The following is a 25499-nucleotide window of genomic DNA, read 5'->3' as shown; positions in this document are numbered from 1 at the left end:
TCTATAGCCTAGGGCGACGGCTTTTTTCAGTTCATCAGACACCCAAGTACCCTTCAAGGCTCTGTCGGCTTCACAGTGCTCAAACGATCCTTGATCTTCAATCAATGCACACGAACGACAAAGGGAAAAAACAGCTTCCCGTTGGCTTTCATGGGAAGAACGGGTAGATATAAATCAGATGGGGGAAGCACATCACATTTCACTATCCCCTCAATGTCTGCTAAAGGAGGGCATTCATCACCTACATACACAGTTGGGTGACCAATAGGGTATGCCTTGTATTTGTTTACATACGGGTAGAGCGAACAGATATCAATGTATTTTATTTCCTCTCCCTCTGCCTCGCATGCCTTATGATACAACCTCACCGCGTTCGTTCTCCCTCCGAAGAACGCATCACGAGGGTTAAGAGGAGTGATTTTAAATAGTTGATTTTCTCTTACAAATGTATTTAGCTCAGAGTCGCGCTCCAGTTCTCGTTGAAATTCGCACTCCCATTTCTGAGTCACTTTATAACCCCGCTCCTCTAAAAATTTAATTTTTCTCTCGGTGCTTTCATATCTCGAATTCATGGTCTCTGTGGGTCTATTGTTCAAGGGTTCTTCTCTATTCTTGAAGCACTTGGGACATCCGTGGTAGAAACACCCATGGAATTCAAATATTTCCTCGCCGGTAGGTGTTTTCAGATGTCCGTCGACCTTTCTCCCCAGCACCTTTACCTCTCGTCCATTTGCCGCGTGACGTCCTCTCTTTCTCTCCTCAGTGAGAAGCCATTTGATAGCACTCAGACTGAATGTCGCCCCAGCGGTAGCCACCAGGGGGAATAATGGCGATCTCCTCACCCCTCAGATATTTCTTTCGAAAAACCCTCATACAAGCGCTGGCTATTGTAAGGGCCTCTCGGAAAGGATCCGTATCATTTAGGCATAGAAAGTCCCTTCGAAACTTGGCGCAAGACAGACGTAGAATATTCACATCCTGAATACAATAATTTTTACTTTCTTCCCTTATTTTAAAGACGTATTCCCCCGCAACCATCTCCTCGTACCACTTGTTAAATTTAGCGAGATCCTGCCGTGACATCCCTTCAACTCCGTAGTCCGCCGCCGGAGGCATTGGTCCTTCATAATCACTATTGTCTCTAGTGTTGAAGAAATGCGGGAAGTAGCCTTTCAAGAGGGAGTCGCCTAGCCCGAGGGCCGAGGGAATCTTAGACAGAGGCATGGGGAGGAAGTTTAAAGAGTCTATAAACTTTACCCCCTCATACTCGATGGACATCAGCTTGGCCCCATTACTTATTATTTTTGGCATCCAATTCATCTTCTCCACCAATGTCTTAGTGATGAAGTGACTGCCGTAGCCCTTTGCATAATGAGCTATGCAAATTATCTCCGTAAACCCCTTCTTACGCAGCACCGAAATACTTCTCATGAAGTCAAGAACAGGATCGGAGTTAAAGTGTCGCTCCCCGTAAATCAAATCTATGCGCTTACGAGCACTTACATCTGGGGCCGGCGTTGAGGGGCCTTCGAAGAGGACTTCTCGGCCTTTGCGATCACCGTAGACAGTGAATTTATATCCATCTAGACAGTCCTGGAAAGCATTGAGATGTTCGTGTCCTCCACCATTCTGCAGATCAATTCCATGTTCTTCACAAATAGCCTCAGCTCTTGTGGTTTGCAGTCCCCCTCCGCGCTTCAGTCTTAAAGATCAGAGCGGTGTCCTCATGACGCGAAATACCCACGCAGATAGCTCTTGCGAGACACAGGTTATCGCGATTAGCAATTACTACTATGGATTTCTTGGCGCTGCAGAACTCGTGGAACGTACATAGAAGGTTCTTATTTCGTCGACCCCCTATCGGCTGCTCTACGTATGTAAAGGTGACACGCAACACTCCATTTATTAAAAAATTCTCACTTGATTGAACAACTTTTTCAATCCTGTTGCAGATCACCTCCGCAGAAAATTGATCCACTCTCCGATAAGAGATGAAGATGGGATTTCCAGGGTTTTCAGAATTGCAAATGGATAATCCCGCCTTGCAATCCTCAGGGATTCCATTCCGCAGTTCCGAGATGAGGGCGTCCAAAGAGGACTGGAACCATGCTAAGGGATCCTCATTAGGCGGCGCTGGGCGTAGCACACAAGCAATTTCACGCCCTCTTAGAGGGCGTGAAATCCCTCCCTCCGCCCGAGAGTACGACAAAGTATTTACTTTCACGTCGCCCTCCCAATTGTCTATTCACAGGTAACTCTACTAGAGGATCCATTAATCCTCCATCCTCGACAGGATGATCCAATAGCCTCATGCAGCCTCCCGCGTTGTCTTCCAGAGATTCAGAAGTAAGGTCTTGTGCTCCCCGCTGAGGTTCAGCAGATGGTTCCGCCAGCCCGTTTTCTTCGGGAGAACAATCCGCGCTCAATTCATTCATCACGTTAGCTGTCAGAGCGTCTGATGAGCTGGGCTGTATACACGGTCTATTTAACTCATTTGAGAGTGATGGACTACTCCTCTGATATTCGCGGGGGGTATTATCAGAGCTGATGGCGCTACAGAACAATTCTCCAGTTAAAAAGGAGGCGTTTCATGGTGAAGGGGAAGGAATGAATTTTCTAAAGACTCTAGCGCTTGGGAGTCGATATTAAAAGGAGTTTCTTCGAATCCAGGTAGAACATGAGAGAAAACATCCAATCCGTGAAATTTATCCAAGTCGCTAGAGTGAGCAATATTTTCTAGTTGGTCAAAATTCACTCTTTCAAACTCTGACGGTGGACGAGTTGTGTTTGAAGAGCTTGATGAGCTAGAGGTGGAGTTGATGTTCTGCATTGACGATGTAGAGAATCCATCGTCCACAACCGGTAAGACAAAATCTAATGGCGGAGACACGGATTGTTTAATCTCTTCTGCTGCTTGCGATTTCATCAAAAAGTCCACAAATCCACGATCAAGCGTGGGAAAAGGAGAGGCATTGCCTGGTGAAGCAGGTAACACCTGATGAGTCTCATTTTCCGCATTTGAAAAATTAGGCGGGACGTTTAACGCCTTAGGGGCAATTGCAATCGAAGCGGTCTGAGCTTTCTTCACATCTTGAATTATATTAATCAGGTCGTCTGCTCCCACTTCCTCTCCAAGCACAACCCTACGGTGCACTAAACCGTTTAAGGCACTGTTCAGAAGAGTTAAGTCAGTAAACGCTCCCGAACGATGGGCGCGAATTATTTCTGCGGCCGGCACGAATTCAAAAATTTTATCCACGATAATGATTTATCAACTCACTTCTTTTCCTGGCGATTCTGATGCGTTCCCCTCTAAAGATACTGCTTTCAATTGACTGCAACGTGTAGTCCCCACGAAAAGGTTGACAGCGCGGCGACTTCTCGCTCTGGACCGACGTGTGATAAACTGGATAGCGAAATGTATAGACAGTCGACACACTGACTACACCGCGACTTCTCACTCAGGATCGACGTGTGATAAGCAGGATAGCAAAGTTTATAGACAACCGACACACGTAGCACACAGCAACTCTGGCCTCTAGACGTAACTACGAGACATACAAGCGATAGAGCTCTACTCTCAGCCCTTTTAAGGGTATGAACTGGCATACCCCCACTCAAAAAAGGGGGTGAGTTTCCTTCGAAACGCATGGGAAAATACATTCATTTTGGTCTTTTCAACATACATATTTCTCTTACTGACCATACCCTTCCAGGGGTGAAGAACCCTTTTTACAAATCGTAAGTAATTTTACGAACACCTTAAGACACTTAAGCACCTATCACCATCCTTCCCGCGATTTATAGTTTGTCACACGAAATCTTTTTTCAAAATCGTTCAAGCCGTCGTGGGAAAATTCTTTGGACCCTCGAAAAAGCGGCAATGCAATTGTGGAGGGTCATCGACATAAGGCGCTAAACACAGCAGACCCTTTTCTCAACTCCCCTTCACTCACATGACGTCGGCGCAGAACCTTACCGTTCCGTGCCTGAAAGGTCACTGCAGAGCTGTTAAGAGGTAGCCGTAAAAACCCCTCCCTTTCTTTCACTTACGTACCTTCCCCGTCTTTACTTCCCCACCACTGGTGAACGGGCTGTGAGTGGGTCTCAGTTGTCCCTCACCCGTCGGACGGAAAGCACCCATCCACGACCCACAACAGAGGCAACTATTGAAATGGACGACAAGTGTGAGAAATTCACTCTTGAGGAAATTGAACGAGAGGTAAGCACGTTGCCATTTTTTTTCTTACGGTCATTGTTACCAATCAATGTATTCGATTTTCAACTCCCCGAGTCCAGCACTGAAAATTTATAAATCCTTTATTTCAAATTCAAGCTGCCAACCTTTATAGCTGGGAAGATGACGATCACTCAGATTATGACGATCCACCATCTTCTATCAAGAACGGCTTTCTATGCTCTACACCCGTTACAGCAAACAGCGAGTTTCCGGATGGCTTCTGGTCGCCGAATCGCGAGGTTAAACAATTAAACAATTGGTTGATATCTGAGAAAAATATAAGTTTGGATGTTATTTCAAACAAATACATAAAAAGTTAAACATTTGTTATTTACTTTTTTTTTCTTTTTTTTAATACTGTTTGTCTGACACTATTGTTATTGTTATAATAAATTGTCGCCTTGATTTCTTGTGATGGTTGGTCAGTTACTCTGTTATAACGCAGCATGATGTTTCTCCTTTCGTTGGTATTGTTTTTGCCTAACTGTCTGTAAGTTGGCGGCTGTCCGCAACGAGTGAATCTTATGTGCTTATTTTCCTTGTTTTTTTTCTTTTCTTTTGGGAATGTAATGTCATTACTTATGGGAATGGTATGCTGAACTTGTGAAAGTTGTGCAATGGTTTTCTCATGGGCCACAGGCCCACGAAATAAACGCATTTATTATTATTATTTGCGGCTGAAGTGAATACAGAGGAGATCAGCAGCACGGCGGAAACCGTAATCATAGACGCTGCAACGTATGATGATGATGATACAGAGGCCGACATCCAAGTCAGTCTGATGCTCTCATTTGAATAATCAGAACCACTATCCAGTGATTACTGTACGTGTGTCATTTGTGATATCTGTGCCAAGAATATTGCGCGTGCTGTTGGTTCAAGTAGTCATACCAAAAGAAAAAACAATTTTTCAGATGCGAGCGAGTTCAATGCAGTCGAAATCTCAAATTGCCGCGAGTGTAAGTGTGTGACATGCAAAACATGCCTTAACCTGGCTTTTCACGAAGTAGTTTCAAACTACAGAGACATTTTACAGTGCAGAGAAGAAGTGACTCTAGAATCAGGATTTTATTTAAATATTTAAATGTAAAAAAAAAATTATAAAATGAAATCTCTACCTTTCCTTCAAATTACCTGGCTGGCGTTCACATTTCTTATCATCTGCGTGATTGCAATACCTGTATTGGTTGATATGGATCATATTAAGGTTTGTTTGGGGGTAGCAGGAGGAAGTGAGGTTAGTTAGTTAGTTGTTTTTAGGGTGCGTCGACATCTTAGGTCATTTTGCACCGCATCATTCCATTCGTAAAAATTCATTTTGGGAGGATCACGTCATAAACATGAACCTTAAGGAATCTGGATATTTATTTCCTCGGAATATAAAATAATAGGTGGGAAAATGTGTGCATAAATATAAATTGTGTAAAGAGGTTAGATATTATTCAGCAGACCAATAGTTTTCAGAAATTTTATTACCCGACTAAGGCGTTCAGGGTCGTCACGAAGCACGTCGTTTAGTCCTCCAACAAGGTTCATCCTATATCGCAATACCCGATATAGGTCTCATTCCGTCAGGATATGTCTCACACTGATTATAGAGTCACATTCCTTACAATGAGGCGGGATTTTCTCTTCTGTGAATAGATAGGAGTGAGTCATGGTGCAGTGCCCTATCCTCAGTCGTGTGATGACTACCTCCTCTCTCCGAGTATTCCTGACCACTCTGACACGTCAGGTTTCACGCTACAGAGTTTGTTCCCCGTTTGGGAACACCAGCGTTCTTTCCACTGATTTAAAACGATTCTCTTCCATGCTACCTGGAGATCACCTGCAGGCACTGGCAGTGTATTGCGTTCTATATCCGATAGAGCCTCTTTTGCCGCTCTGTCTGCCTTTTCGTTTCCGCGTATTCCCATATGCCCTGGTATCCACATGAAACTGATTTTCGCACCCCTCATTTGGAGGGAGTGGAGGGCAACATGAATTTCGTTTGCAATGGGATGCGACGGAGAGAAACGGAGTATGGTCTGCAGAGAAGGGGGTGGGGGTACCCCTCGATTGCAGACACACAAGGACTGGAGAGAAGTGTCATGGGGCATTATCTAGGTAGAGGAGGTAGTGTACTCACAGGTCATGCTCTGATGCTGAAATGAACTAGGTTTAATTCAGCAAAAATGGGCCACATTTTACCTGTTCAAATTTAAAATCATTTGCCTCATCTTCCAGTATCTCAGAATTAGCAAAATTTAAAAGGCAAGTTAATTCTTTTCTCCTTGAGGTTGCCTTACAGAGCATTGATGAATACCTTGCACAGTAAATATTACATATGTATGCATGTTGTGTGTTCTTATGTAATTTAATATTTATGTTTCCCTCTAATTTCTAATGAAATCGTTTTAATTGACGCTTTCTAATGTCTCTTGGCCATACAGAAATGAATACTACATTATCATTATTTAGTTAGAAGAAACTTGTATTTTATTCCGGACAATAAATACTTCAGAGGTAATTGTCATTTTCCCCAATTCCCTATCACAACCATGAGTTATGAGGCAGACACTCGACTCCTGCTCTAACTATAGTTTATACATCCCAGCACAGGCGTCAGAACAAACAGCAAAATACTGATGTTAAAGAAAGTGAAAAAAATTAATTTTTCCTTAGTTCTCTCGACCCTTTTAGTCGCCTCATACGACAAGCAGGGATACTGCGGGAGTATTCTCAAGCCCCCTTCCCGCAGGGGTTCAAAACAGATTAGATGGGCATTCAGAATTCAAATGGATTAATCAAATTCAAATGTGAGAATTCAAAATGCTCAAAAATATTTACAGAAAATTTGTTGAAATAATAATTCACTTCTAGGTTAAGTTTTTCAAACGTTGTATTTTTTCATAATAAATCAACATTTAACTCCTACTTTTTTTCAAGATTCACATCCACAAATTCAGAATCATCACTTCATTGTCACAGATGTTTCAAGGCAACATATCATTACAATCAATATCCACCTATACCTCTTCATAAATGATCAAGTTCACTTGAATAATCAACTGTGGAAAACATAAAAATACAAATGAAGTTCTCCCATTCATAGATAAAATGAAAAAAATAACAGTATGCATGTATTAAATGTCATATTAAATTCAAACTTTGGAAGCGAAAGGGCCTACAATATCCATTTATTAAGTGTCAGACAATTTATTCCAAAATATTGCATAAGCTGCTTCCAATTACAATTTACATATCAAAGAGTCCTGCACAGAATCACCACTCCATAACATAGCAGATTCAACATTCACAAAGAAAATTGAAACAGGCTTAACAAATCATTTGGAAGGAACAATTTGTATGCTATCCTCGCCTTCCAAAGGATACACAAAGAAAAACTGCCAAACCATAACATTAACAGAGTAACACTAGCAAAATATGATTTTAATGAGTATGTTGTTCTCTGACTAGACAGCAAAATTACCAAGGAACCCAAAAATGCAAACTATAAGCATACCAATTAAACAATTGGTTGATATCGGAGAAAAATATAAGTTTGGATGTAATTTCAAACAAATACATGAAAAGTGCAATTTGGAATGTACTATTTTTGGTCTCTCTTCTAAAAATACCATCAAGACAAAATATCTTTTGAATACAAATGCATCTTTTCTCTGGCCACCAGAGAAAAAAATAGCAGCCATTATCGCTATCAAAGAAAGACTTTTCAAAAGCTTGATCTGAATATAAGAATTAACAGCAATACAAAATGGCTACCATTGCTAATAACAGAACTGATAACATTATTACCTCCAAGTGGCAACGAGGACGGAGGGCTGGACAATTGACAATAGGATCTAGGGTCAAATCAAAGCTACATATGTGGACATCCTTTCACAAAAAATACCTCTGTTGCAAGGTGTCCCAAGGAAATGGCCCCCAACCTTGAATACACCAGCATTCAACTTAGTTTGTGGTGAGCTTTGGCATTCCCCTACAAAGCCCTCAGTCATTCGCCAACCAAATTTCAGGTTGCACCACTGGCTGAATGAGATACAAGTTCAATAAATAATAAATAAGCATACTGAGCATACAGACTGCTTAGTTCACAACAATTTAAATATATTTGAAAAATTCTAAAAACAAATAACTGGGTTTTTCCTTGAGCATTCCGTAGGAAGTTATTTAAAGGAGCTGCTAACAGATTAAAAAACATAATTCTAAATATTTTCTCCATAAACCACCATTTGCACTGGATTATCCAACTCATACTTTTCTGTACCATTACTACCTCTCCAGTGGAAGAGACATTGACACAACTAGTACATATTAGATGATTTCAACCACCTTACAAAGGGGGACCCAAAAATAACCAGTCACAATTTTTAAAATATTCAAAATTTAATTTTTTGTGCAACCAATGCTAGTCACCTTCGAAATGCTCTCCATGTAAACTGATAAATTGGTTAAAACATTTTCTCCACAGTGCGAAACACCTATGGTACTCGTCGTTTCTGATGCCTTTGAAGGACCACCTTTGATTCCATTTTCACCACCGTAATGTGATCAAAACATTTCCCTTTAATTACAATTTTCATCCGGGGGAACTAAAGGAAATCACAAGGCACAAAATCTGGTGAGTAGGGTGGGTGAGAAAGCAGTGTCGTGCAATTTTTTACCAAAAACTCAAGTCCGACTAACCTTTACCAAGCAGAGAACAAATTTTCAACACTGCACGCTGTACTTCAATATCAACGATTTCAACGAGATCAAAAATCACGAATGTTAACTGTCACAGGGGCTCACTACAACCGTCTAAAGCCACATCGTGTTGCATACTGACTCAGAAATAATGAAATAACCCCCATCTAGTGGGAGAAGCCCAAAATATAAGAGCGGCATGGGCAGCGATTTCCACCTGATTATTTTTGGGTCCCCCCTCATACATGAACTTTTCGGACTGAACAAGTGGGCAGCGTGATTTCATGAGACAGCAAAAAAGTGTCACTGCACTAACTGGTCACCATAATAAAGAAAACAGACAATGATCAACAGGGTGGAAAAAATTAGTGTCATGCACAGCACCATTGATTTGGTGCTTTAAGCTAGAATTATTACGACGATATAACCAACTGACCACTCAGAAAAATGCAGCTAAATGCAATCATTTAGAGCAAGCCCCCACATTTGAGCATTCTGTATTTATATTCTAAGTCTCACGTAAGATTGTACCCTTTCTCCTTTAACACTGCCACTAAATGACTGCATAAACATTCGATTAAAAATAACTAAAAAGCCTGCTTTAGTATATTCTGTCCTCCATTTAATGTAGGCAGATAAGCTTAATAAATGTGGAGTTATTTTCTAAGTTTTAATAAGCACAAAAAACAACTAGGCTTTCCTCAATAAAATAGTCTCTGGCACCCCTGGGAACATAATATAATCAGGTTCCAATGGTTTAATATAATTTATTTTCGTGTGTGACTAGTTCCATATTGCAAAGAAAGCAGAAAATTAAACACTGCTATAATAACGTGAACAGCATTATGCACTAAATAAGTCATGAAAATGTAAAATAATGGAATAACTGAGAGAACAGCTGCTCCAAGCCAATTTTACTATAGCCGACCAATGATGATTACCATCCAATGTACATGTAATTGTTGAATTATGCTGCCAGAAAAGAATATATTCTATGTATAAAGAATATATAAGTTCATATTTCAAAGGTAAATCAGGAAAGTCCCTGCACTACAAGAGTAATTTGAAATGATCTCCATCCTCACCTATCCCCACAGCAGCAAGCAAAGATGGTGCATATGCAACTTTTGCCCTTTGGAATCATAAAAAAACCTCGGGAAACCTACAAATTGTATGGCAGCAACAGAGACTCATGTAGTATGTATTAGAAATGTATACAAATAAATACCGCCGCCGAGCAACTATGAGTTCATCACCAGCTGCCCAAATAGCTTAAATTATGAATGCTTCATGCTCAAACCTAAGGTCTGCCACAAAAAGAAAACCATGCTCTGAGGGCTGGCACCTAAACCATATATTTCATCTTTATATCGACAGCCATCAGTCACCATCTTTCTGTAGTGCAATCCAGCTTTTAGCCCAAACATGCATTGATAATTATGATATAAAAATACTCTTCCAGGCAACACCATTAGGTATTAACAAAACACTTAACATTAAGTCATAGCACCTTAAGAACCATCAAAAACTTCAAACAGAATTGTAAGAAAGAGGTTTGCCCTATACCTGTCCAACTTGACTGCCACAGGACAAGTTCACTAAGACTGGGGATCATACCAATGACTCTTCTTTTACTTTGAACACCTCCCTCAACACTATAAATAATTATTTAGTATTCTGACAGGGTAATTAGTCTTACAGGTTACCAGATAGAGGTGAAACAATGGCTTTTGACTGAATGACCTTGAAACTATTGTCTTCAGTACTTTGGCACAGCATTAAATGTACTATGCCACCCTAAACAAGTTGATTAGGAAGTTATTACACCTTATGCAAGTATAATTACATAATTTTGGACAACAAATCGGATATTCTAAGCCTCTTTCACCCTGCATAGTACTTTACTTACTCCAACCAAAAAGAGCAAGGTCATCAAGTAAGAGAAGCAACCACATTCCAATGACAACTTTGAAAAGATGTCAGTCATATGATACATATGGGTTCATTCCCAAATTTAAGTTATCATTAACTGATTTTCATTTCTGCTATTTGATCAACAAATAGGGGTGTTATCCCTAATAAATCAATTTCTTTTCTATAAGACGAAAAAAATTAACCAACCAACAATATTACTTCAGGCCGAAACCAGAGGCAACGATATCCTAGATCAACTAGTTCCTTCGTGTATAGTATGATTCTTCATATGATCCTTGAGATATTCCTTCCTAGTATAAGTTCGACCACAAACGCCACAAACAAAAGGACGCTCTCCAGTGTGAACCCTCTCGTGACGCTTCAAGGTACATCTCATTGCATACGCCTGTCCACACACCACGCACTGGTAACGCCGAGGATTCTTCCCTTGAGCATTCAGGCAATTTTGTTGCTTGGCCTTATTCTCACACATTAGGCACACACGAGCTCCACCTTTACTGGTCACCTCATGCATGACACTCTCCGAAACCTCATAAAGTTTATTGCACACATCACATTTTAAAACCAATCCATGATCTGCTTCAGCCTCCCCATCTAAATTCCTTGGAAACATGGATGGATGAAAGGGAAGGCTTGATTGACCAGGATTATTACCTCTTTCACCAGGGACACTGTTGATACAGTCAGTTGTGGCAATCCGTAGGCCATCTTTATTTACTTGCGATGTCACCTCCACGCTGGGATGCCACACACTGGCCAAGGAACTGCATTTTTCAAATAAGTCACGAGCAAGAGATATCTTTCCTTGAAACCCAGCCTCAACAGGCACTTTTCCAGGAGCTCTAGATGCCAGCTCAATACTTAATCCACCACCCTACAAACAAAATATCAATGTAAAATATTAATTAACCCTAGCAGAAAGATTATGGTGATCCTATGTGGAATGCTCATACATGATTTTTTTAAATTGCATGATTCCACAAGATTTAATTTATACTCAATTGGCTCCTACCCTAACGACATCACTTTCATGATCTTAAGAAAAGGCAGTAAACAGTTTTTTTTTAACGAAGGAGGCAAAAAACAAACAGAAATAACAGCAAATAATTGAATGTGTGTATATGGTCATGGCAATCTTGTTCAATTAAGCATCATTTTAATTTATGCAGCACATTGTAAGCATGTATCTCAACCATAAGTGAGGGACTTAATGTATCCCATTGTGCTTATTGCCAAGTCTCTCATGTAGTGCAATATCAGCAATTTCCCTCAAGGTCATAAAAAGTAAATAAAGCATTTTTGGTTTATATTCAAACTGTAAACTCCACTGGGTGAAACCTACTTATTGATGTAAATCAGAGTCTTAATGGAAAATTGATCATTGAAACAAAGGCCTAACCACAAGATACACCTGTGGAAAATTCAGCAAAAATCTTAGTATTCAATGAACCACGAATGATTGTTATCAAAAAGCCCACATTTCACACACATTCCTTCACCGAAGAAGATGATGGAAAAAAGGAATGAGTAGAACATAATATTGAAAATGCTTTATGTATGGTGTATAAGTTAAATTAACTAAAAGGTTTTAACCTTCATGATAAGATATTAAGGACCTGAAAAAAGAGATAGAAAAGGATAGTTATGTACCACTATGGATGGATTGGATATGAGAAGATAGGAGTGGGAGAGAGAGAAGAAAATTATGCTCCACAGTCAGAATGTATCTCAGGTTAGGATGAATGGACAAGAGAAAATGGTGCATAGAGGGAAGAGACAAATTCTAGTGTGGGGAAACAATGGAACAGATGAGAGTGGGATTTCATGTCGCAAGATATTGCATATTTTGAAGATATGCAAATGAAACTGTCCAGTAATAACAGGATAGGGCAATGGAATGCAGCCACATCCATTCATATTTTATTTTATAAACTCCTCATCTTGGGACTTCAATCTTCATACTAATCAACTTGATTGCATACATCTTTTAAATAAATATTGAAATATGTCTCTAGGTTTAATAAAAAATGTTAAAATTAAGACTGTTCAGACTCCAAATATATACTAGCAATAGGGACAAACTTCAGGAGTTTTGGGTGAAAAATAAAGACAAGAGTTAATATTCAGGTTTAGTAATAATTAGTATATAAGAACAAATGATCCCTTACCACCATATGTGCCTCAGAAACATGCTTTTTCAATGATGCATCATCATTGAAAGTCACAGGGCAATGCTTGCACAAAACCTTGCTTTCCACACAAATGATATCTTCATCCTCATCAGCACATTCCTCTTTCACACCAAACCTGGATACCGCATGACCACCAGACACACTGCTAGAGAGAACGACTGCCTTACTATCCAAGGAATGATTGCTGCCCTCATCTACCTTGACTGTAATTTTTTCATCTGACAGGGTTGCAGTTCCCTGATCACCCATAGTTCCAACCTCACTCGCCTCCCCCTTGCTTGACTTAGGCAGGACATCAAACCCCACACTCCCACTTCGCACTACTCCAATACCACTCACATTTGGCAAAACCATTTCAGATTCTTTTTCTTCAAACCCTTCTTCTCCTTTGTGCCATGCCCCAACAGATTCAGGCTGATGACTTCTTATTAAAGAATGGTGCAAACTTTGATGCTGGTTTAAATCACCCAAGCTATCAAATATGCCATGGCAATTGTCCACACTACAGCAGAAAACTTTTGAACCAAGAGCGGGCTTCTCATCCCCTCCTTCATTAGAAATGACAATATCACTTTGCAAGGAGAATGCCACAACTTCACCTAGCTGGTTATTACATCCTTCAAGGCTTAAACCATCCTAAAAAATAAGGAAAAAAGGATTTGTTACACTCTTTGAACTGGCAAAGACTTTTATTGCACAAAACAACTAGAACTCACAGGTGGCTAAACACTGAATTAGTAAGATACAAATCCAAAATTATTTTCATGTAATCTGAATTCTGAATCTGTAATTCCAATCCTTAAGTATCTTAAACCAAGCCCAATACTAGGTTCTAATGACTCATTAATTACATTGACATTTACATTGCCATACTACTTCATATTTTAAAAGCATCATCTCAAACAATGGAAATAAAGTTCACAGCAACCTTAAAAGCTTCTGATACTCATGCTTTCCACTATTGAATGAATATAAAAAAATTAGGATTACCCACGCACAGCTGAATCTGAGAAGAAATTTATTCTCAGGGAGACAACTTGAGAACTAAACATGCTAACTGTTTCTCTGCACTATTTAAAATTGTTTTAGACTTTAAATTACACAAAGCAGAAGAAATTATAATTATTATGTACCACTTTTGAAGATTTCAAAAATGATTATGAGCAACATGTCCCAGCCTTTCACTATAACGTCAATGGAGATGTCTCCGAACTCAATGAGTGAGTTTATACCATCCACTTTCACAACCATATACAGATAGAGGGAAAATGGTTTGCAGTCATTTTCTTTTTCAATGTTTCCCAGAATGCATCATACCTTAGAATAAGGTAAGGATTAATTAAATATCCCTCAGAAAGCCGTAAAAATCACGATTTTGAACCATTTATATGAAAAATTTTCTGTGGGAGGGCCCCCGCACCTCCTGCTTACCCTGGCATGGATACTCCATGCACGCAAACACCCAGTATTAGTTGCACCCCATAGCCTTAATTCGCTGCACCCCCGGAGCTGATATAAAACATGGTATTCTCACAGCAAAGCATTCCAGATTGAACAGAACTAATCAATGTACCAACCTGTCCTTCTTGGTCCATTTCTCTAGCATGTACTCTCTTCTCCCAAGGGGGATCCAATGGCTTCTCCACATCCATAAATGGATCTACTTCCTCATGGGCAGAGTCCGGTGAAACAATAGGAGCTGTGGGCACATCTACAAAAACTTGAACGGGCTCTGCCACTGCGGGAACATTCGAGTCCTAGTGATGAACAAAGGAAATGGTTAACGATAATAATCACAGATGATGATGATGGCTATCATAAAATGATCAGTTCAAGGTAGTACTAATTACCTTAATTCCACTTAAAACATTAACACCACAAAGAATGACAACACTCAAATGAAGATTTTCATTTTCACTTAACATTATTCTTTTTTGCCTACGAGGCTAGAGTTCTTACATAAAAATTGTCATGATATGTGTGATGCCAGGTAACTTTGACTGCCACAGCAACAGTGAGAAATTGCTTGCTTCATTTTCTTTTACAATGGCTAATAGGGTACAATTCATTACATAATTTAGGCATTTTACAATTGTCAGGATAATTAAACCACTATGTTTCATCCCAAAATACATCAGCAGTTAAATGAAACATATTTTTAGCATGCATTATCAATGCCTTCATTAAAATTAGAAACTTGATACAGTACACTCCTGATTATCCGGGCTAATGATGGGGAGAGACGGCACGAATAATCAGAAAACACGAACAACCCAAACTTTCACTGGAATATCTTGAATGTTCATGATTTAGCTAAAACATACAATATCTTGTTATTTATGCAATTATTCTGTTATAAGAGTTCTTTCCGGACTTGATGAGAGCTTTCTTCGCCACTTTGTTATCTTTTTAGCGGCGATAACACGGTTGACTATGTAAGTCCCCATGTCAGCATTCATGCCTCGTCACCTCCCTCCCTTCTTGCCCCATCTACCTTTTTCCTTTCCTCACACTAGAGGAATGTGCAACGAAGTCCGATTGCCGAATTGCAGCAACGGCTCCCCCTCCCTCGCACAGATGCCCCCTCCCCACCCTTTGTGCCATCCACCTTTCCCGGAGGAATGCGAATGCAACGCCGTTTGCCGAATTACGACAAACGGCTGACTGGGGATAAAAGTAAGGTGAAGGAGGAGCGGAGGGGAACTCGGGTGGGCGGTCACGATGGAAGTGCAATGTAACGAGGAATAAACGGTACTTTACCAACATCTCTGGACTTTCCTTTCCCAAATCCCTGCCAAATTTGCCCGATCGAGCCCGAGAGGACTAACAACTAGTATTATTAATGCTCCATGTAAGGCCTAGTTTCGAAAACCACACATCCCTGGCTGTGCGATCATGGATACAGAAAAGTGGTTTACACGAATGCTTCAAAACCACTGCTCGACGTCGGTAACTACACTGTCAGGCACCATGCCACGTAGTCGCGTCTCGCACAAGTTGCCGGGTTGCAACTGCTGTGCGACGTGTATCCGTGATCAAGGACCGCGGTCACGCACTACAAGGCTTGGAAAACGGGAATGTGGTCCTCCCGTGAATGCAACTAATGCGTGATCGCTTCCGTTTTACGAAGGGGATTCTAACGCAAATAATAAGCCCAGTGTATCCTAGAATTAATGCCGTAATTCCGATGATTTTTCATCAGATTTTTTTTAAAAAGATAGCGGAAAAAAAATTGAGCGAAAGTGAAAATCATGCACGGATAATCCGCAACCCAGATAAACCGCAGCTGGATAACTGGGAGTCTGCTGTACTTTATCTATCTCTAATGCTTGAGAATTTTATAAAAAGTAATCCACTGCAAATCTAAATTCTCTCCCCAATACCAAACAAAGGATTTCGGGGTTTCAATCAGAAAACACTTCCAGATCTTTACGAATATGAACTCTTAATGAACGGAGTACAGCAAAAAAATGACAATGAATAAAATACATGGTCAGCCAAGCAACTGAACAGCACAAAACCATAGAGGCAATAGGGTGGTTTCCTATTATTTTTTTAATGCCTAAATCGAAAGATTATTACTCCTGGAGTACGTATTTCACGCTTATAGATTTTTAAATGACGATATCTATTTTTCGCGATTAAATGAAAAGTGAAAATTTTCAAGCGCGTGAAAACGCGACGCGTAAGTAGGAATGATGGGAAAAAGTCCGTGCGATGCATTTCTGGTTCCCCCTCCCGCCTTGTGAGGTGACCTTGATCGAGGCTCTGAGCGCTGATAGGACACAGGATGCTAGCGGGTAGCTGAGTACCTTGCTGGCTGGTAGCGCTTGGCTTAAAAAAGGTTTATTAATACCTTATTAAACGAAGAAAACTTTCCGACCTTAGCCAGTTTTAATAGGTGATTATTAAGACATGTTTCCCTGAGCTCTGTGCCTCATGCATGCATTGGTAACCTCAGACGATGTATAACTCCTATCCTCTCGTGTAGAAACTAGGTCCCTGTGACGTCACCTGGAGTGGAATCGCATGGGCGCCAATCTGGCCTTTTTCAAATGAGGATAAAATTTGACCCTTGCCATTCGTCTAAACCGGTATTTCAAAAACCAAATAATTTGTGTATTATGAATACACTAATGGTGGGTAACGAATCACAATCAATGCCTTTCGTTTTCTTTGATGAAGGAAACTACCCTATTATTTTTTGCATGATAAAAAAATCATTTCAAATCAATCAATATTCATCCTTTTTTGGCCTTCAAAAGAAAAGTTCTAGTTTCTATGGGTACCCATAAAAACAACAGGCAAAACTACATGTGTACCAAAAATATGCTTCATACTATGGCAATGCAAGTAATATGTGTGAGGCAAATCCACAATAATTTTCATAAGAAAAACTAAACTGAGATTCAAACAACAGACCTTAAACTTAAAGGCAAATAGTCCAGTTATTGAAGCTTTTCACACGTTAAGTCCTTGAATGTAAACCTTTAAAAATACACCTTGATAATTGACCTTTATCATTGCTCACTTAAAAAGCATTATGTACAGTCATTAATCCCACAAAAAATCTTTTTTCATTAGTTGACACTGAATACATCAAATCAAGTATTCATAAAAAAAGTTTCCTTCAGTCAACCATCTCTCAGTCAAAATTGATTGTTTGAGGCGTAACTTGGTGAAAGCGATTCATAATTAAATTATAAAAGAAGAACTTTGTGCTTTCACATTAATATTTATTCACGGCCACACCTGATGATGACGTCTAACGTTGAAACCATGGTCGTGAATAAATATTAATGTGAAAGCACAAAGTTCTTCTTTTTTAATTTAATCATCTCTCAGTCCTCCTTTTTTTATACACTAACCTCTTGTGCATTACTTTTTTTAATGACACAATTTTTTTAGGTTTTTGGGAAAAACCATTTGCTAACATGATTTATTTCAGGTTTTCCCGGCGTCAATGATTTATTTCATCAAAATTCTAGTTATCAATTGTGAATAATTAAAAAAATATGGATTTATCAACAAAAACTTCCTGCTACAAATTTTTCTTCACCCTCAGACACTCAAGATTCTCACTCTTAGACACTCAAGTTCTACACCAGCTTTCGGTCTTCTCCTTAAAACTCTCAAGGTGATGATTTATCAGCTCTGTGTTTAATCCCATGTAAAAATGCAAATTTTGAGTTTGTTTCACTTTCATACTGGAGACTATAAAAACGCGAAGTCAAATACTCATTACCTACATCATTTGTCTTTTGTTTGAGATGTCACATCTCATCTAATACATATGAAAGTTCATTTCCATTAAAGGAGTCCACAGAAATGGTGTGATTATTTCACAGCCGTTAACCACAAAAAAGAGTGAGACTTTAGATTGGTCCATTCCTATACCAACCTAATGGTTGAATGACCAAATAAGAGTTGTAAAAATGGCTACCAACTAAGCATTGTGTGTCAACAGATGTCACAGCCATATGTTAGGACAACATGGAGAAACAAGAGAGAAGCGTACATTTAATAGTTAACACTAATGCCAATTATTTCAGTAAATGAGGCGAATCAATAAAAAATAATGTAACACTTACCGGAATCATTGATTCATTTCTGAGATGAAATCTGCTACTCCTCTCAATCACAGGTGGTATTTGCCCTTTACTGGCTGAGTGCACTGCAGAACCTTGCCCTAACTGCCTCCCATTCAAAGATGCACTTTCCTTGGTTAAAATATTTGATCCAGATGACGCATCAACAAGGCGGCTCTTTCGCTTACTAAATAATTGGCCTGTCATGCATTGCATTTTTAAATTTTCGCATAACACCTCTAATTCGGTATGACCTGCGCCAATGGCAATAATGCCTGCTACTGCGTCCGAGTTAATATCTTTACACTCTCTTGCAAGGGCTGGGTCATCAGTCCACACCACCGATTGACAATTGCACTTTTTGCACTTAACAGCAAATCCAGATCTAAGCCCTTCAAATCTCTCGGAGATAACCTCAAAGTCAGAAAATTTGCAGCCCAAAACACTGTGCTTTTCCAACATCACTATTTGTTTGAACCACATGGCAACATCTATAATTCGCCTTCCTTTAAGCATATCCTTTTCCTTGTCTTTCCTGGCACTCCGAGCTCCAGATGATTCACAGGATAACATTTTGAGTTTACACTATGGACAAAACTTGAATGGATAGAAGAATTTGCGAAGTTTTTGGGATACGAATCTTTATTGGATAGTATACTGGCACTTATTTGATTCCCACAGGCCACTTATTTTGCATAATTTCCCAACCTCTTCATCATCTTGCGAGACATATGCAAGGCTGGAATTTCTCGTCTTCCCACTGGCAATAACAAAAGGACACTTTTATTAAAACCATGGCCCCAATCTCCTTCCAATTGTCCACATCAAATACCCACAGCATAGCAGGACCTGAGAGCTACCAAAGGTACTGCCACACAAAAAAATCCATTCCTAAGGCCTGTTTACACAATACATTAACACATATGAGTTAATGTCTGTTTGCATGAATGATTTTTGTGGACCGGAATGGAACATGTACAAATGCATGAACCAAATTAGAACAGGTTCTATTTACTGTGCATGCATTCGCACAAGTTTGGTGGTTACACGGTACATTTTGGCATTTATTCTTGCGTTCATACATTTAGACATCAACTGGTACGTGTTAATGCACCGTGTAAACAGGCCTTTAGATACAAAAATTCTAAAACAGCACTCACCCCGCTGAACCTTGTCCTCAGAGCATCAAGGGCAGCTTTTCCATTTTTCTTTTCTCATGACCTTGAATGTGAGGATTTCCAGCAACTTTCCATGGCACTCACGGCAAATGTAATCCGGTAGCCTATCACCGACAAATATCTATGGGAAAATAGAAAAAGAATAGGTTCACCGAAAAGGTAAAAAATCTATGCTAGACATACCGTCAGAATATTTATTTCTTAAAAAAGTTGTCATGAAATTATTGATGGCCCTGTTGTTTGGTCGACTCCTAAGAATTGTCCAATCACAAAAAGAGTATTTTCGTTCTTTTTATGTTTTGTTCCATGTGAGTTTTTGGGTTGAGACTGGTACTCATGTATATGCTATGCCTTGTATAACTGAGGCTAACTAAATATGGCATCATGTATGTGTTGTGTATTATCAAAGCTACCTAACAATTGTAACTGTTGACAGGTTGTGGCCATAGAGCACAGTCATACGTCCAACACATGTGCGGCATACCCCCTAAAATCCAAACTCATTATAAGCGTACTGGTTAAAATACCTTTGCAGCCGGAAATATAATACATCTTCAGCTGTTGGAATTTTTGGTGAGTACCACCTAAATTTTTTTTCCAACTACAGCACTGGATGTTATTAAAGGAAACAATATGGGAAAGAGAAAAAGATGAATGTGAGAAGAGAAACCAAGAATTGAAGAGCTAAATGAACAAAAACAAATGAAATTTGATAAAATCCCAGGAAGAAAGCATAACTAAAAGGTTGAAAACACTAAACATAGAGACAAACTATTTTTGATGGGAGCAAGTTTGTCATTTTGTTAAGGAGTGTCCCCAGTCAACTGCGGCCAAATCCAGAGATAATGCCATATGAGTGGAAAGGAAGGGAATCCATCGACTAAAAACAGATAACCCATTAAGAACTTTGGAGCCTTTGGTGAGTCAAAAAGGGACTTCAAGCGCAAAAAAATTCATGTATTACATGCAATAAAATCAAGAGAGATAGGGTAAGGGTAAGATGAAAGGAAATTATTAGAACATATCACAATTGGGTCAGTGAAACATTTACTAAGTTGCAAGAAGCTGGTTCTGATAAAACAGAGGAAAAAAAAGTGCACTATATCATACTTCGCACTATACATACCCTTACTGTATTTCTCTCCTTTTTCGCTTTGCTTCTTGACTCTTGATTTTATTGCATGTAATACATGAATGTTTTTGTGCTTGAAGTCCATTTTTGACTCACCAAAGTTCTTAATGGGTTGTCTGTTTTTAGTTGATGGATGCCCTTCCTTTCTATTCAAAAAATATTTTACCACCACAACAGCTTTAATGACATGTAGCACACTAACTGCTAGTTTTGTAAAGGATAAACTATTGGTAGACGAAAAAAAGTTAATTGAAACAAGAAAATCTAGGACAAGAAGAATCAGTATTCAGAGAAGCATTTACATACATACTTGTTTCTTTAGTGGAAAACCTCGATAAAAGAAATATCAGCAAAAAAATCGAGGAAGAAATCATAATTACAATGCTACACCAGGACGAGGCCAAGAATTTAGACAAGAACACAGATTTGATGATAGACAAGACCAAGGATATGACCAAAGAGGATGTGGATATGAAATTGAACCGACCCGTGGATATTGACAAAACCTAGGATGCGGTCAAGGAGAATTTGGATATTATGAAATTGATGGAATTGGAGTGCCCTGTGGATATGGTTAAAACCAAGAATCAATCAAGAAAGAGGATGCGAATAATAAATGGAAGCAGAAGAGGTAGACATTCCAGTAGAGGCCAAAGTCATGGAGAAGAAGTAGGTCCATCCCATGATTATGTAGTTTTTTAATGCCATTTGATCAGAGACAGAGTAGGAAATAGTGAAGAAAGGCAATACAAAAAAAAAGATTGGTGCATAGATTCAGGATGCTCTAATCATTACGTAAATTCTAAAGAACATTTTAAGGATTGTATTGAACTGTAAAATTCAAGAGAGATTGCAGCAGCAAAAATGCAATGTGCATGGAAGCAATAGGGTGGTTTCCTATTATTTTTTTACTGCCTAAATCGAGAGATTATTACTCCTGGAGTACGTATTTCATGCTTTTAGATTTTTAAATGATGATATCTATTTTCCACAATTAAATGAAAAGTGAAAGTTTTCAAGTGCACGAAAATGCGATGGCTAAGTATGAATGTTGGGAAAAGCCTGTGTGACGCCTGGCTGCTGCTGTGTAAGACCACCTGGGTGCGAGGCTATGAACGGCGCAACGATGCAGGCTGCTTGCTGTCAAGCATGGTGGTAGCGAAGAGTACCCTGCTAGCAGGTAGCACTGGGCTTAAATAAGGATTATTAATACCCTATCAAGCGAAGGAAACTTTCTGACCTTAGGCAATTATAATAGGTGATTATTAAGATGTTTCCCTGAGCTCTGTGCATCATGCATGCATCGGTAATCTCAGATGATGTAAAACTCCTATCTACTCTTATAGAAACTAGGTCCCTGTGACGTCACGTGGATTGGCATCGTATGGGTGCCAATCTGGCCTTTTTCAAACATGGTTAAAATTGACCATTAAAATTCATCTAAACTAGGGTTTCTAAAACCAAATAATTAGTATATTATTCTTACAATAATGGTGAGTAACGAATCGCAATCAATGCCTTTCGTTTTGTTTGATGAAGTAAAGTCCCCTATTGGTATTGGAAACATGAAAGTGGGATGCTACAATGGGAAGGTGACCTACTTATCTTACTATTAAAAATGTTAGGTTTTCCAATATCAACACCCTCCCTTGATACTAACATTTGACAAACCCAAACTATTAACATATACCGTTATTGATTTCTTAAGGCCTGTTTACACAGTACATTAGCTAATACAAATTCATATCAAGATGTATGGATGCAAGAAGGAACACCCAAATGCACTGTGTAATCATCCAACCTATGCAAATAGATGAACAGTAAGTCAGGTCTAAGTACTTCCTACTGTTGCATACATCAATGAACCAATTACTGACAAGCCAACACTTTTCATTATCTTCAAGTTTCAAATTTGCATGTTCATAAATGTATCACAGGCTTTATTACTGTCCATCATAATTTTTTTCATGGCACTCTTCTGGTATTTCGACTGATTCTCAGAAATAAAGTCTGAATGTTTTAAGGCCTGTTTACACGATACATTAACACGTAAGAGTTTATGTCTATTGGCGTGAATGATTTTTGTGGACCGGAACGGAACATGTACGAATGCATGAACCAAATTAGAACAGGTTCTATTTTCTGTGCATGCATTCGCAAAAGTTGGGTGGTTACACGGTGCATTTTGGCATTCATTCTGCCATTCAAACATTAACCCATACGTGTTAATGTACCGTGTAAACAGGCCATTACAAGTGAAATTCCTAGGTAAACAATATTATTACCTAAATCTATGATTTCAAAAGAAGTTGAATAATTTAGGACACAAGAATGATGCTTAGGAATTTCAATTAAAAAACATCCACATTGGGATACTTGTTTAAAATCTATAATAGTACTATGATTTGTAAATCTAAGAAGTGGTAAGAGTCGTTTATATTAAACTTATGCTGGTTTTGTGCCTGTGAGTGGTGCAACAGCTGAGACTGGCTGCTTAGTTGAATTATTAAATGATTAAGATATCTTTCGAAGTGTAACGATATTTTAATATAATGATATTTCCACAAAACATGTACAGAATCCAAATTATAAACGATTAAAACATAGGGAGGTGGAAAGCAACTTTTTTAAACAGAAAATGGAGGAAGGATTAATACATTTGGGATATGTTTCAACGACTAACCCATTCGCTTAATAACTGTGAAAACCATTGGGTGAGTCATAATTTTATGAAATGCTTTACAGTTTGGATTTAATCAAATGTTAATCTTGAGGCAGTGCGTGGTCATGGGCAAACCATTTTAAATATTGACTACATATACGGTTGCTATTGATGAGTTGTGTAGTTGATGAAGTTAATTAATTGTTTTCTTATCTTGACCTTGTTTAATTAATGGTAAAATAGTTCTTGGGACTCCAAGAACTATTTTACCGTTGACGAAGTTGTTAAAATCGAATTACGTTGGTTATTGGAATAATGAGTTTATCCGATGAAAGGAGAATAATGTTTAAATACAGGAGGAAAATTTTCCCACAATTTTTTGTTCTCATCCGTGATAGCATGATATAAGGCATGGTGCTTAACGGGATAGAACTACGGATTCTGAGGAAGATGCTAAAGGTAACTAACATGATGCATGAAGTACTCCTCTGAGGACAATAATGCAACATACATTTCAAATAAATACGGTCCCTCACACTTCGAAACAAGCATAAAAACTATGGTCACCGTGAGCGAGAAGTACCATGGATAAGACCTTTCATCACACTTCCAGAGTAAGATTTTAAAGCACCATACAGCACTGCCGAGAGCAAATTGTTCAAACGAGTACTACCTTCGCAAAAAAAGTATATGACCGATTCTTCCGTCAAACAGGAATATCTTAAACTGTTTCAAAAACACAAGCGCCCAAATCCCCAAGACAAAATGCATGTAATTAACTGTTTATGTTTACAGTGATTTTTTCACTCACATTTAATTCCTGAACTGTGTTGATTAAGGTGTATCCGGTGTTTGTCAAGGCGTCCGCCAACTATATTCGTAAAACAAAGCTGCTGCCTTTGGTAAAAACTGGAAATGTACGTCAGAATTTATTCATTTTCATCTCAACGCCAAATTCACTCCAAATTAAACAAAACAGAACCTTCATCATGTTCATTTGTTTCGATACCTACAAGATATCCTGTTTTCTCTTCCAAACGAAAGTCAAAAGGCTTCAGAATCAACTACTGGGCCTTCCCTCGATCGAAAAATAATAATAAGCACAACATACAATTCAAGACGCAAACCCACCAAAACGTCCGTCAGAAACATCCCACGTGCCATTACCATTCCACCATTCCCTTTCCGCAGTAACGCAACTAACGCGCTAAAGGGATCCGCTCCTAGGCGAGTCCCACCAATCCAGGGTCGAGCAACAGCGTACGCGTTGGCAGGAGCCCAATCAGGCCAATGAGCTGCGTTTTCACGACGAAGTTTATTTCTTTCAATACACTATTGGCTGGTCCAACTTCCAGAGTTCCCTTTTCTACAGACTTTTTTTTAACCAAACGGCGCCACCTTTCAAATGGTGACCATAGGTGCTATACAATAGGGGATACGGCATAAATCATGATTGAATTATACATGATGGTTGTAATTGCTCTGATAAACTACCAATCATCAGCTAGCGTTAGCAATTTATTGCGCGTTCCTGGCAAAGTTATGACAAGGAAACATCTTGCTCCTCGTTAAATTACGAATATTTTATCAACATTAAAATGTTAAACCGGTTTATGGACTCTCTTCTCTTTCGCCAAAAAGAAATATTTTGTCACTATTTTATACCCTAATCTTTCATACTTATTTACATTGCCTGCTATATTCGTCGTTACCTTCTGTAATAGATAATATTACTACATATATTTCATGAATCATTAATTGTCCGCATTTATCATAAAAAACGCTCACAAAACATACATCATCAGGATAATCTACATTACTCAGGTTAGAATTCTCAATACGATTTTTAGAAAAATGCAGTTTAAACAGATATGTGCAGCATT

General features: G+C 39.0%; 1 protein-coding gene across 3 annotated transcripts; it reads right to left on the bottom strand.

Moving 5' to 3' along the window:
* Positions 1-7103: 7103 nt before the first annotated feature.
* Positions 7104-24832, bottom strand: LOC124162173. 3 transcript variants are annotated; one of them, XM_046538599.1, is made up of 7 exons: positions 24630-24817; positions 24428-24525; positions 19805-19943; positions 18648-19404; positions 14634-14813; positions 13033-13692; positions 7104-11738 (listed from the first exon to the last, which is right to left on the bottom strand). In XM_046538599.1, exons 4-7 carry the CDS (start codon positions 19215-19217, stop codon positions 11097-11099), a joined length of 2052 nt encoding a protein of 683 aa, XP_046394555.1. In that variant the 5' UTR covers positions 19218-19404; positions 19805-19943; positions 24428-24525; positions 24630-24817; the 3' UTR covers positions 7104-11096. The 3 variants fall into 3 exon arrangements, with proteins under 3 accessions (XP_046394555.1, XP_046394556.1, XP_046394557.1); XM_046538600.1 differs by having other exon boundaries at positions 24626-24814; XM_046538601.1 differs by lacking the exon at positions 24428-24525 and having other exon boundaries at positions 24748-24832.
* Positions 24833-25499: the final 667 nt, after the last annotated feature.

The sequence above is a fragment of the Ischnura elegans genome, chromosome 7 (assembly GCF_921293095.1).
Source record: "Ischnura elegans chromosome 7, ioIscEleg1.1, whole genome shotgun sequence".
Lineage (NCBI taxonomy): Eukaryota > Metazoa > Arthropoda > Insecta > Odonata > Coenagrionidae > Ischnura > Ischnura elegans.
This window is presented reverse-complemented; position numbering and strand designations above follow the sequence as displayed.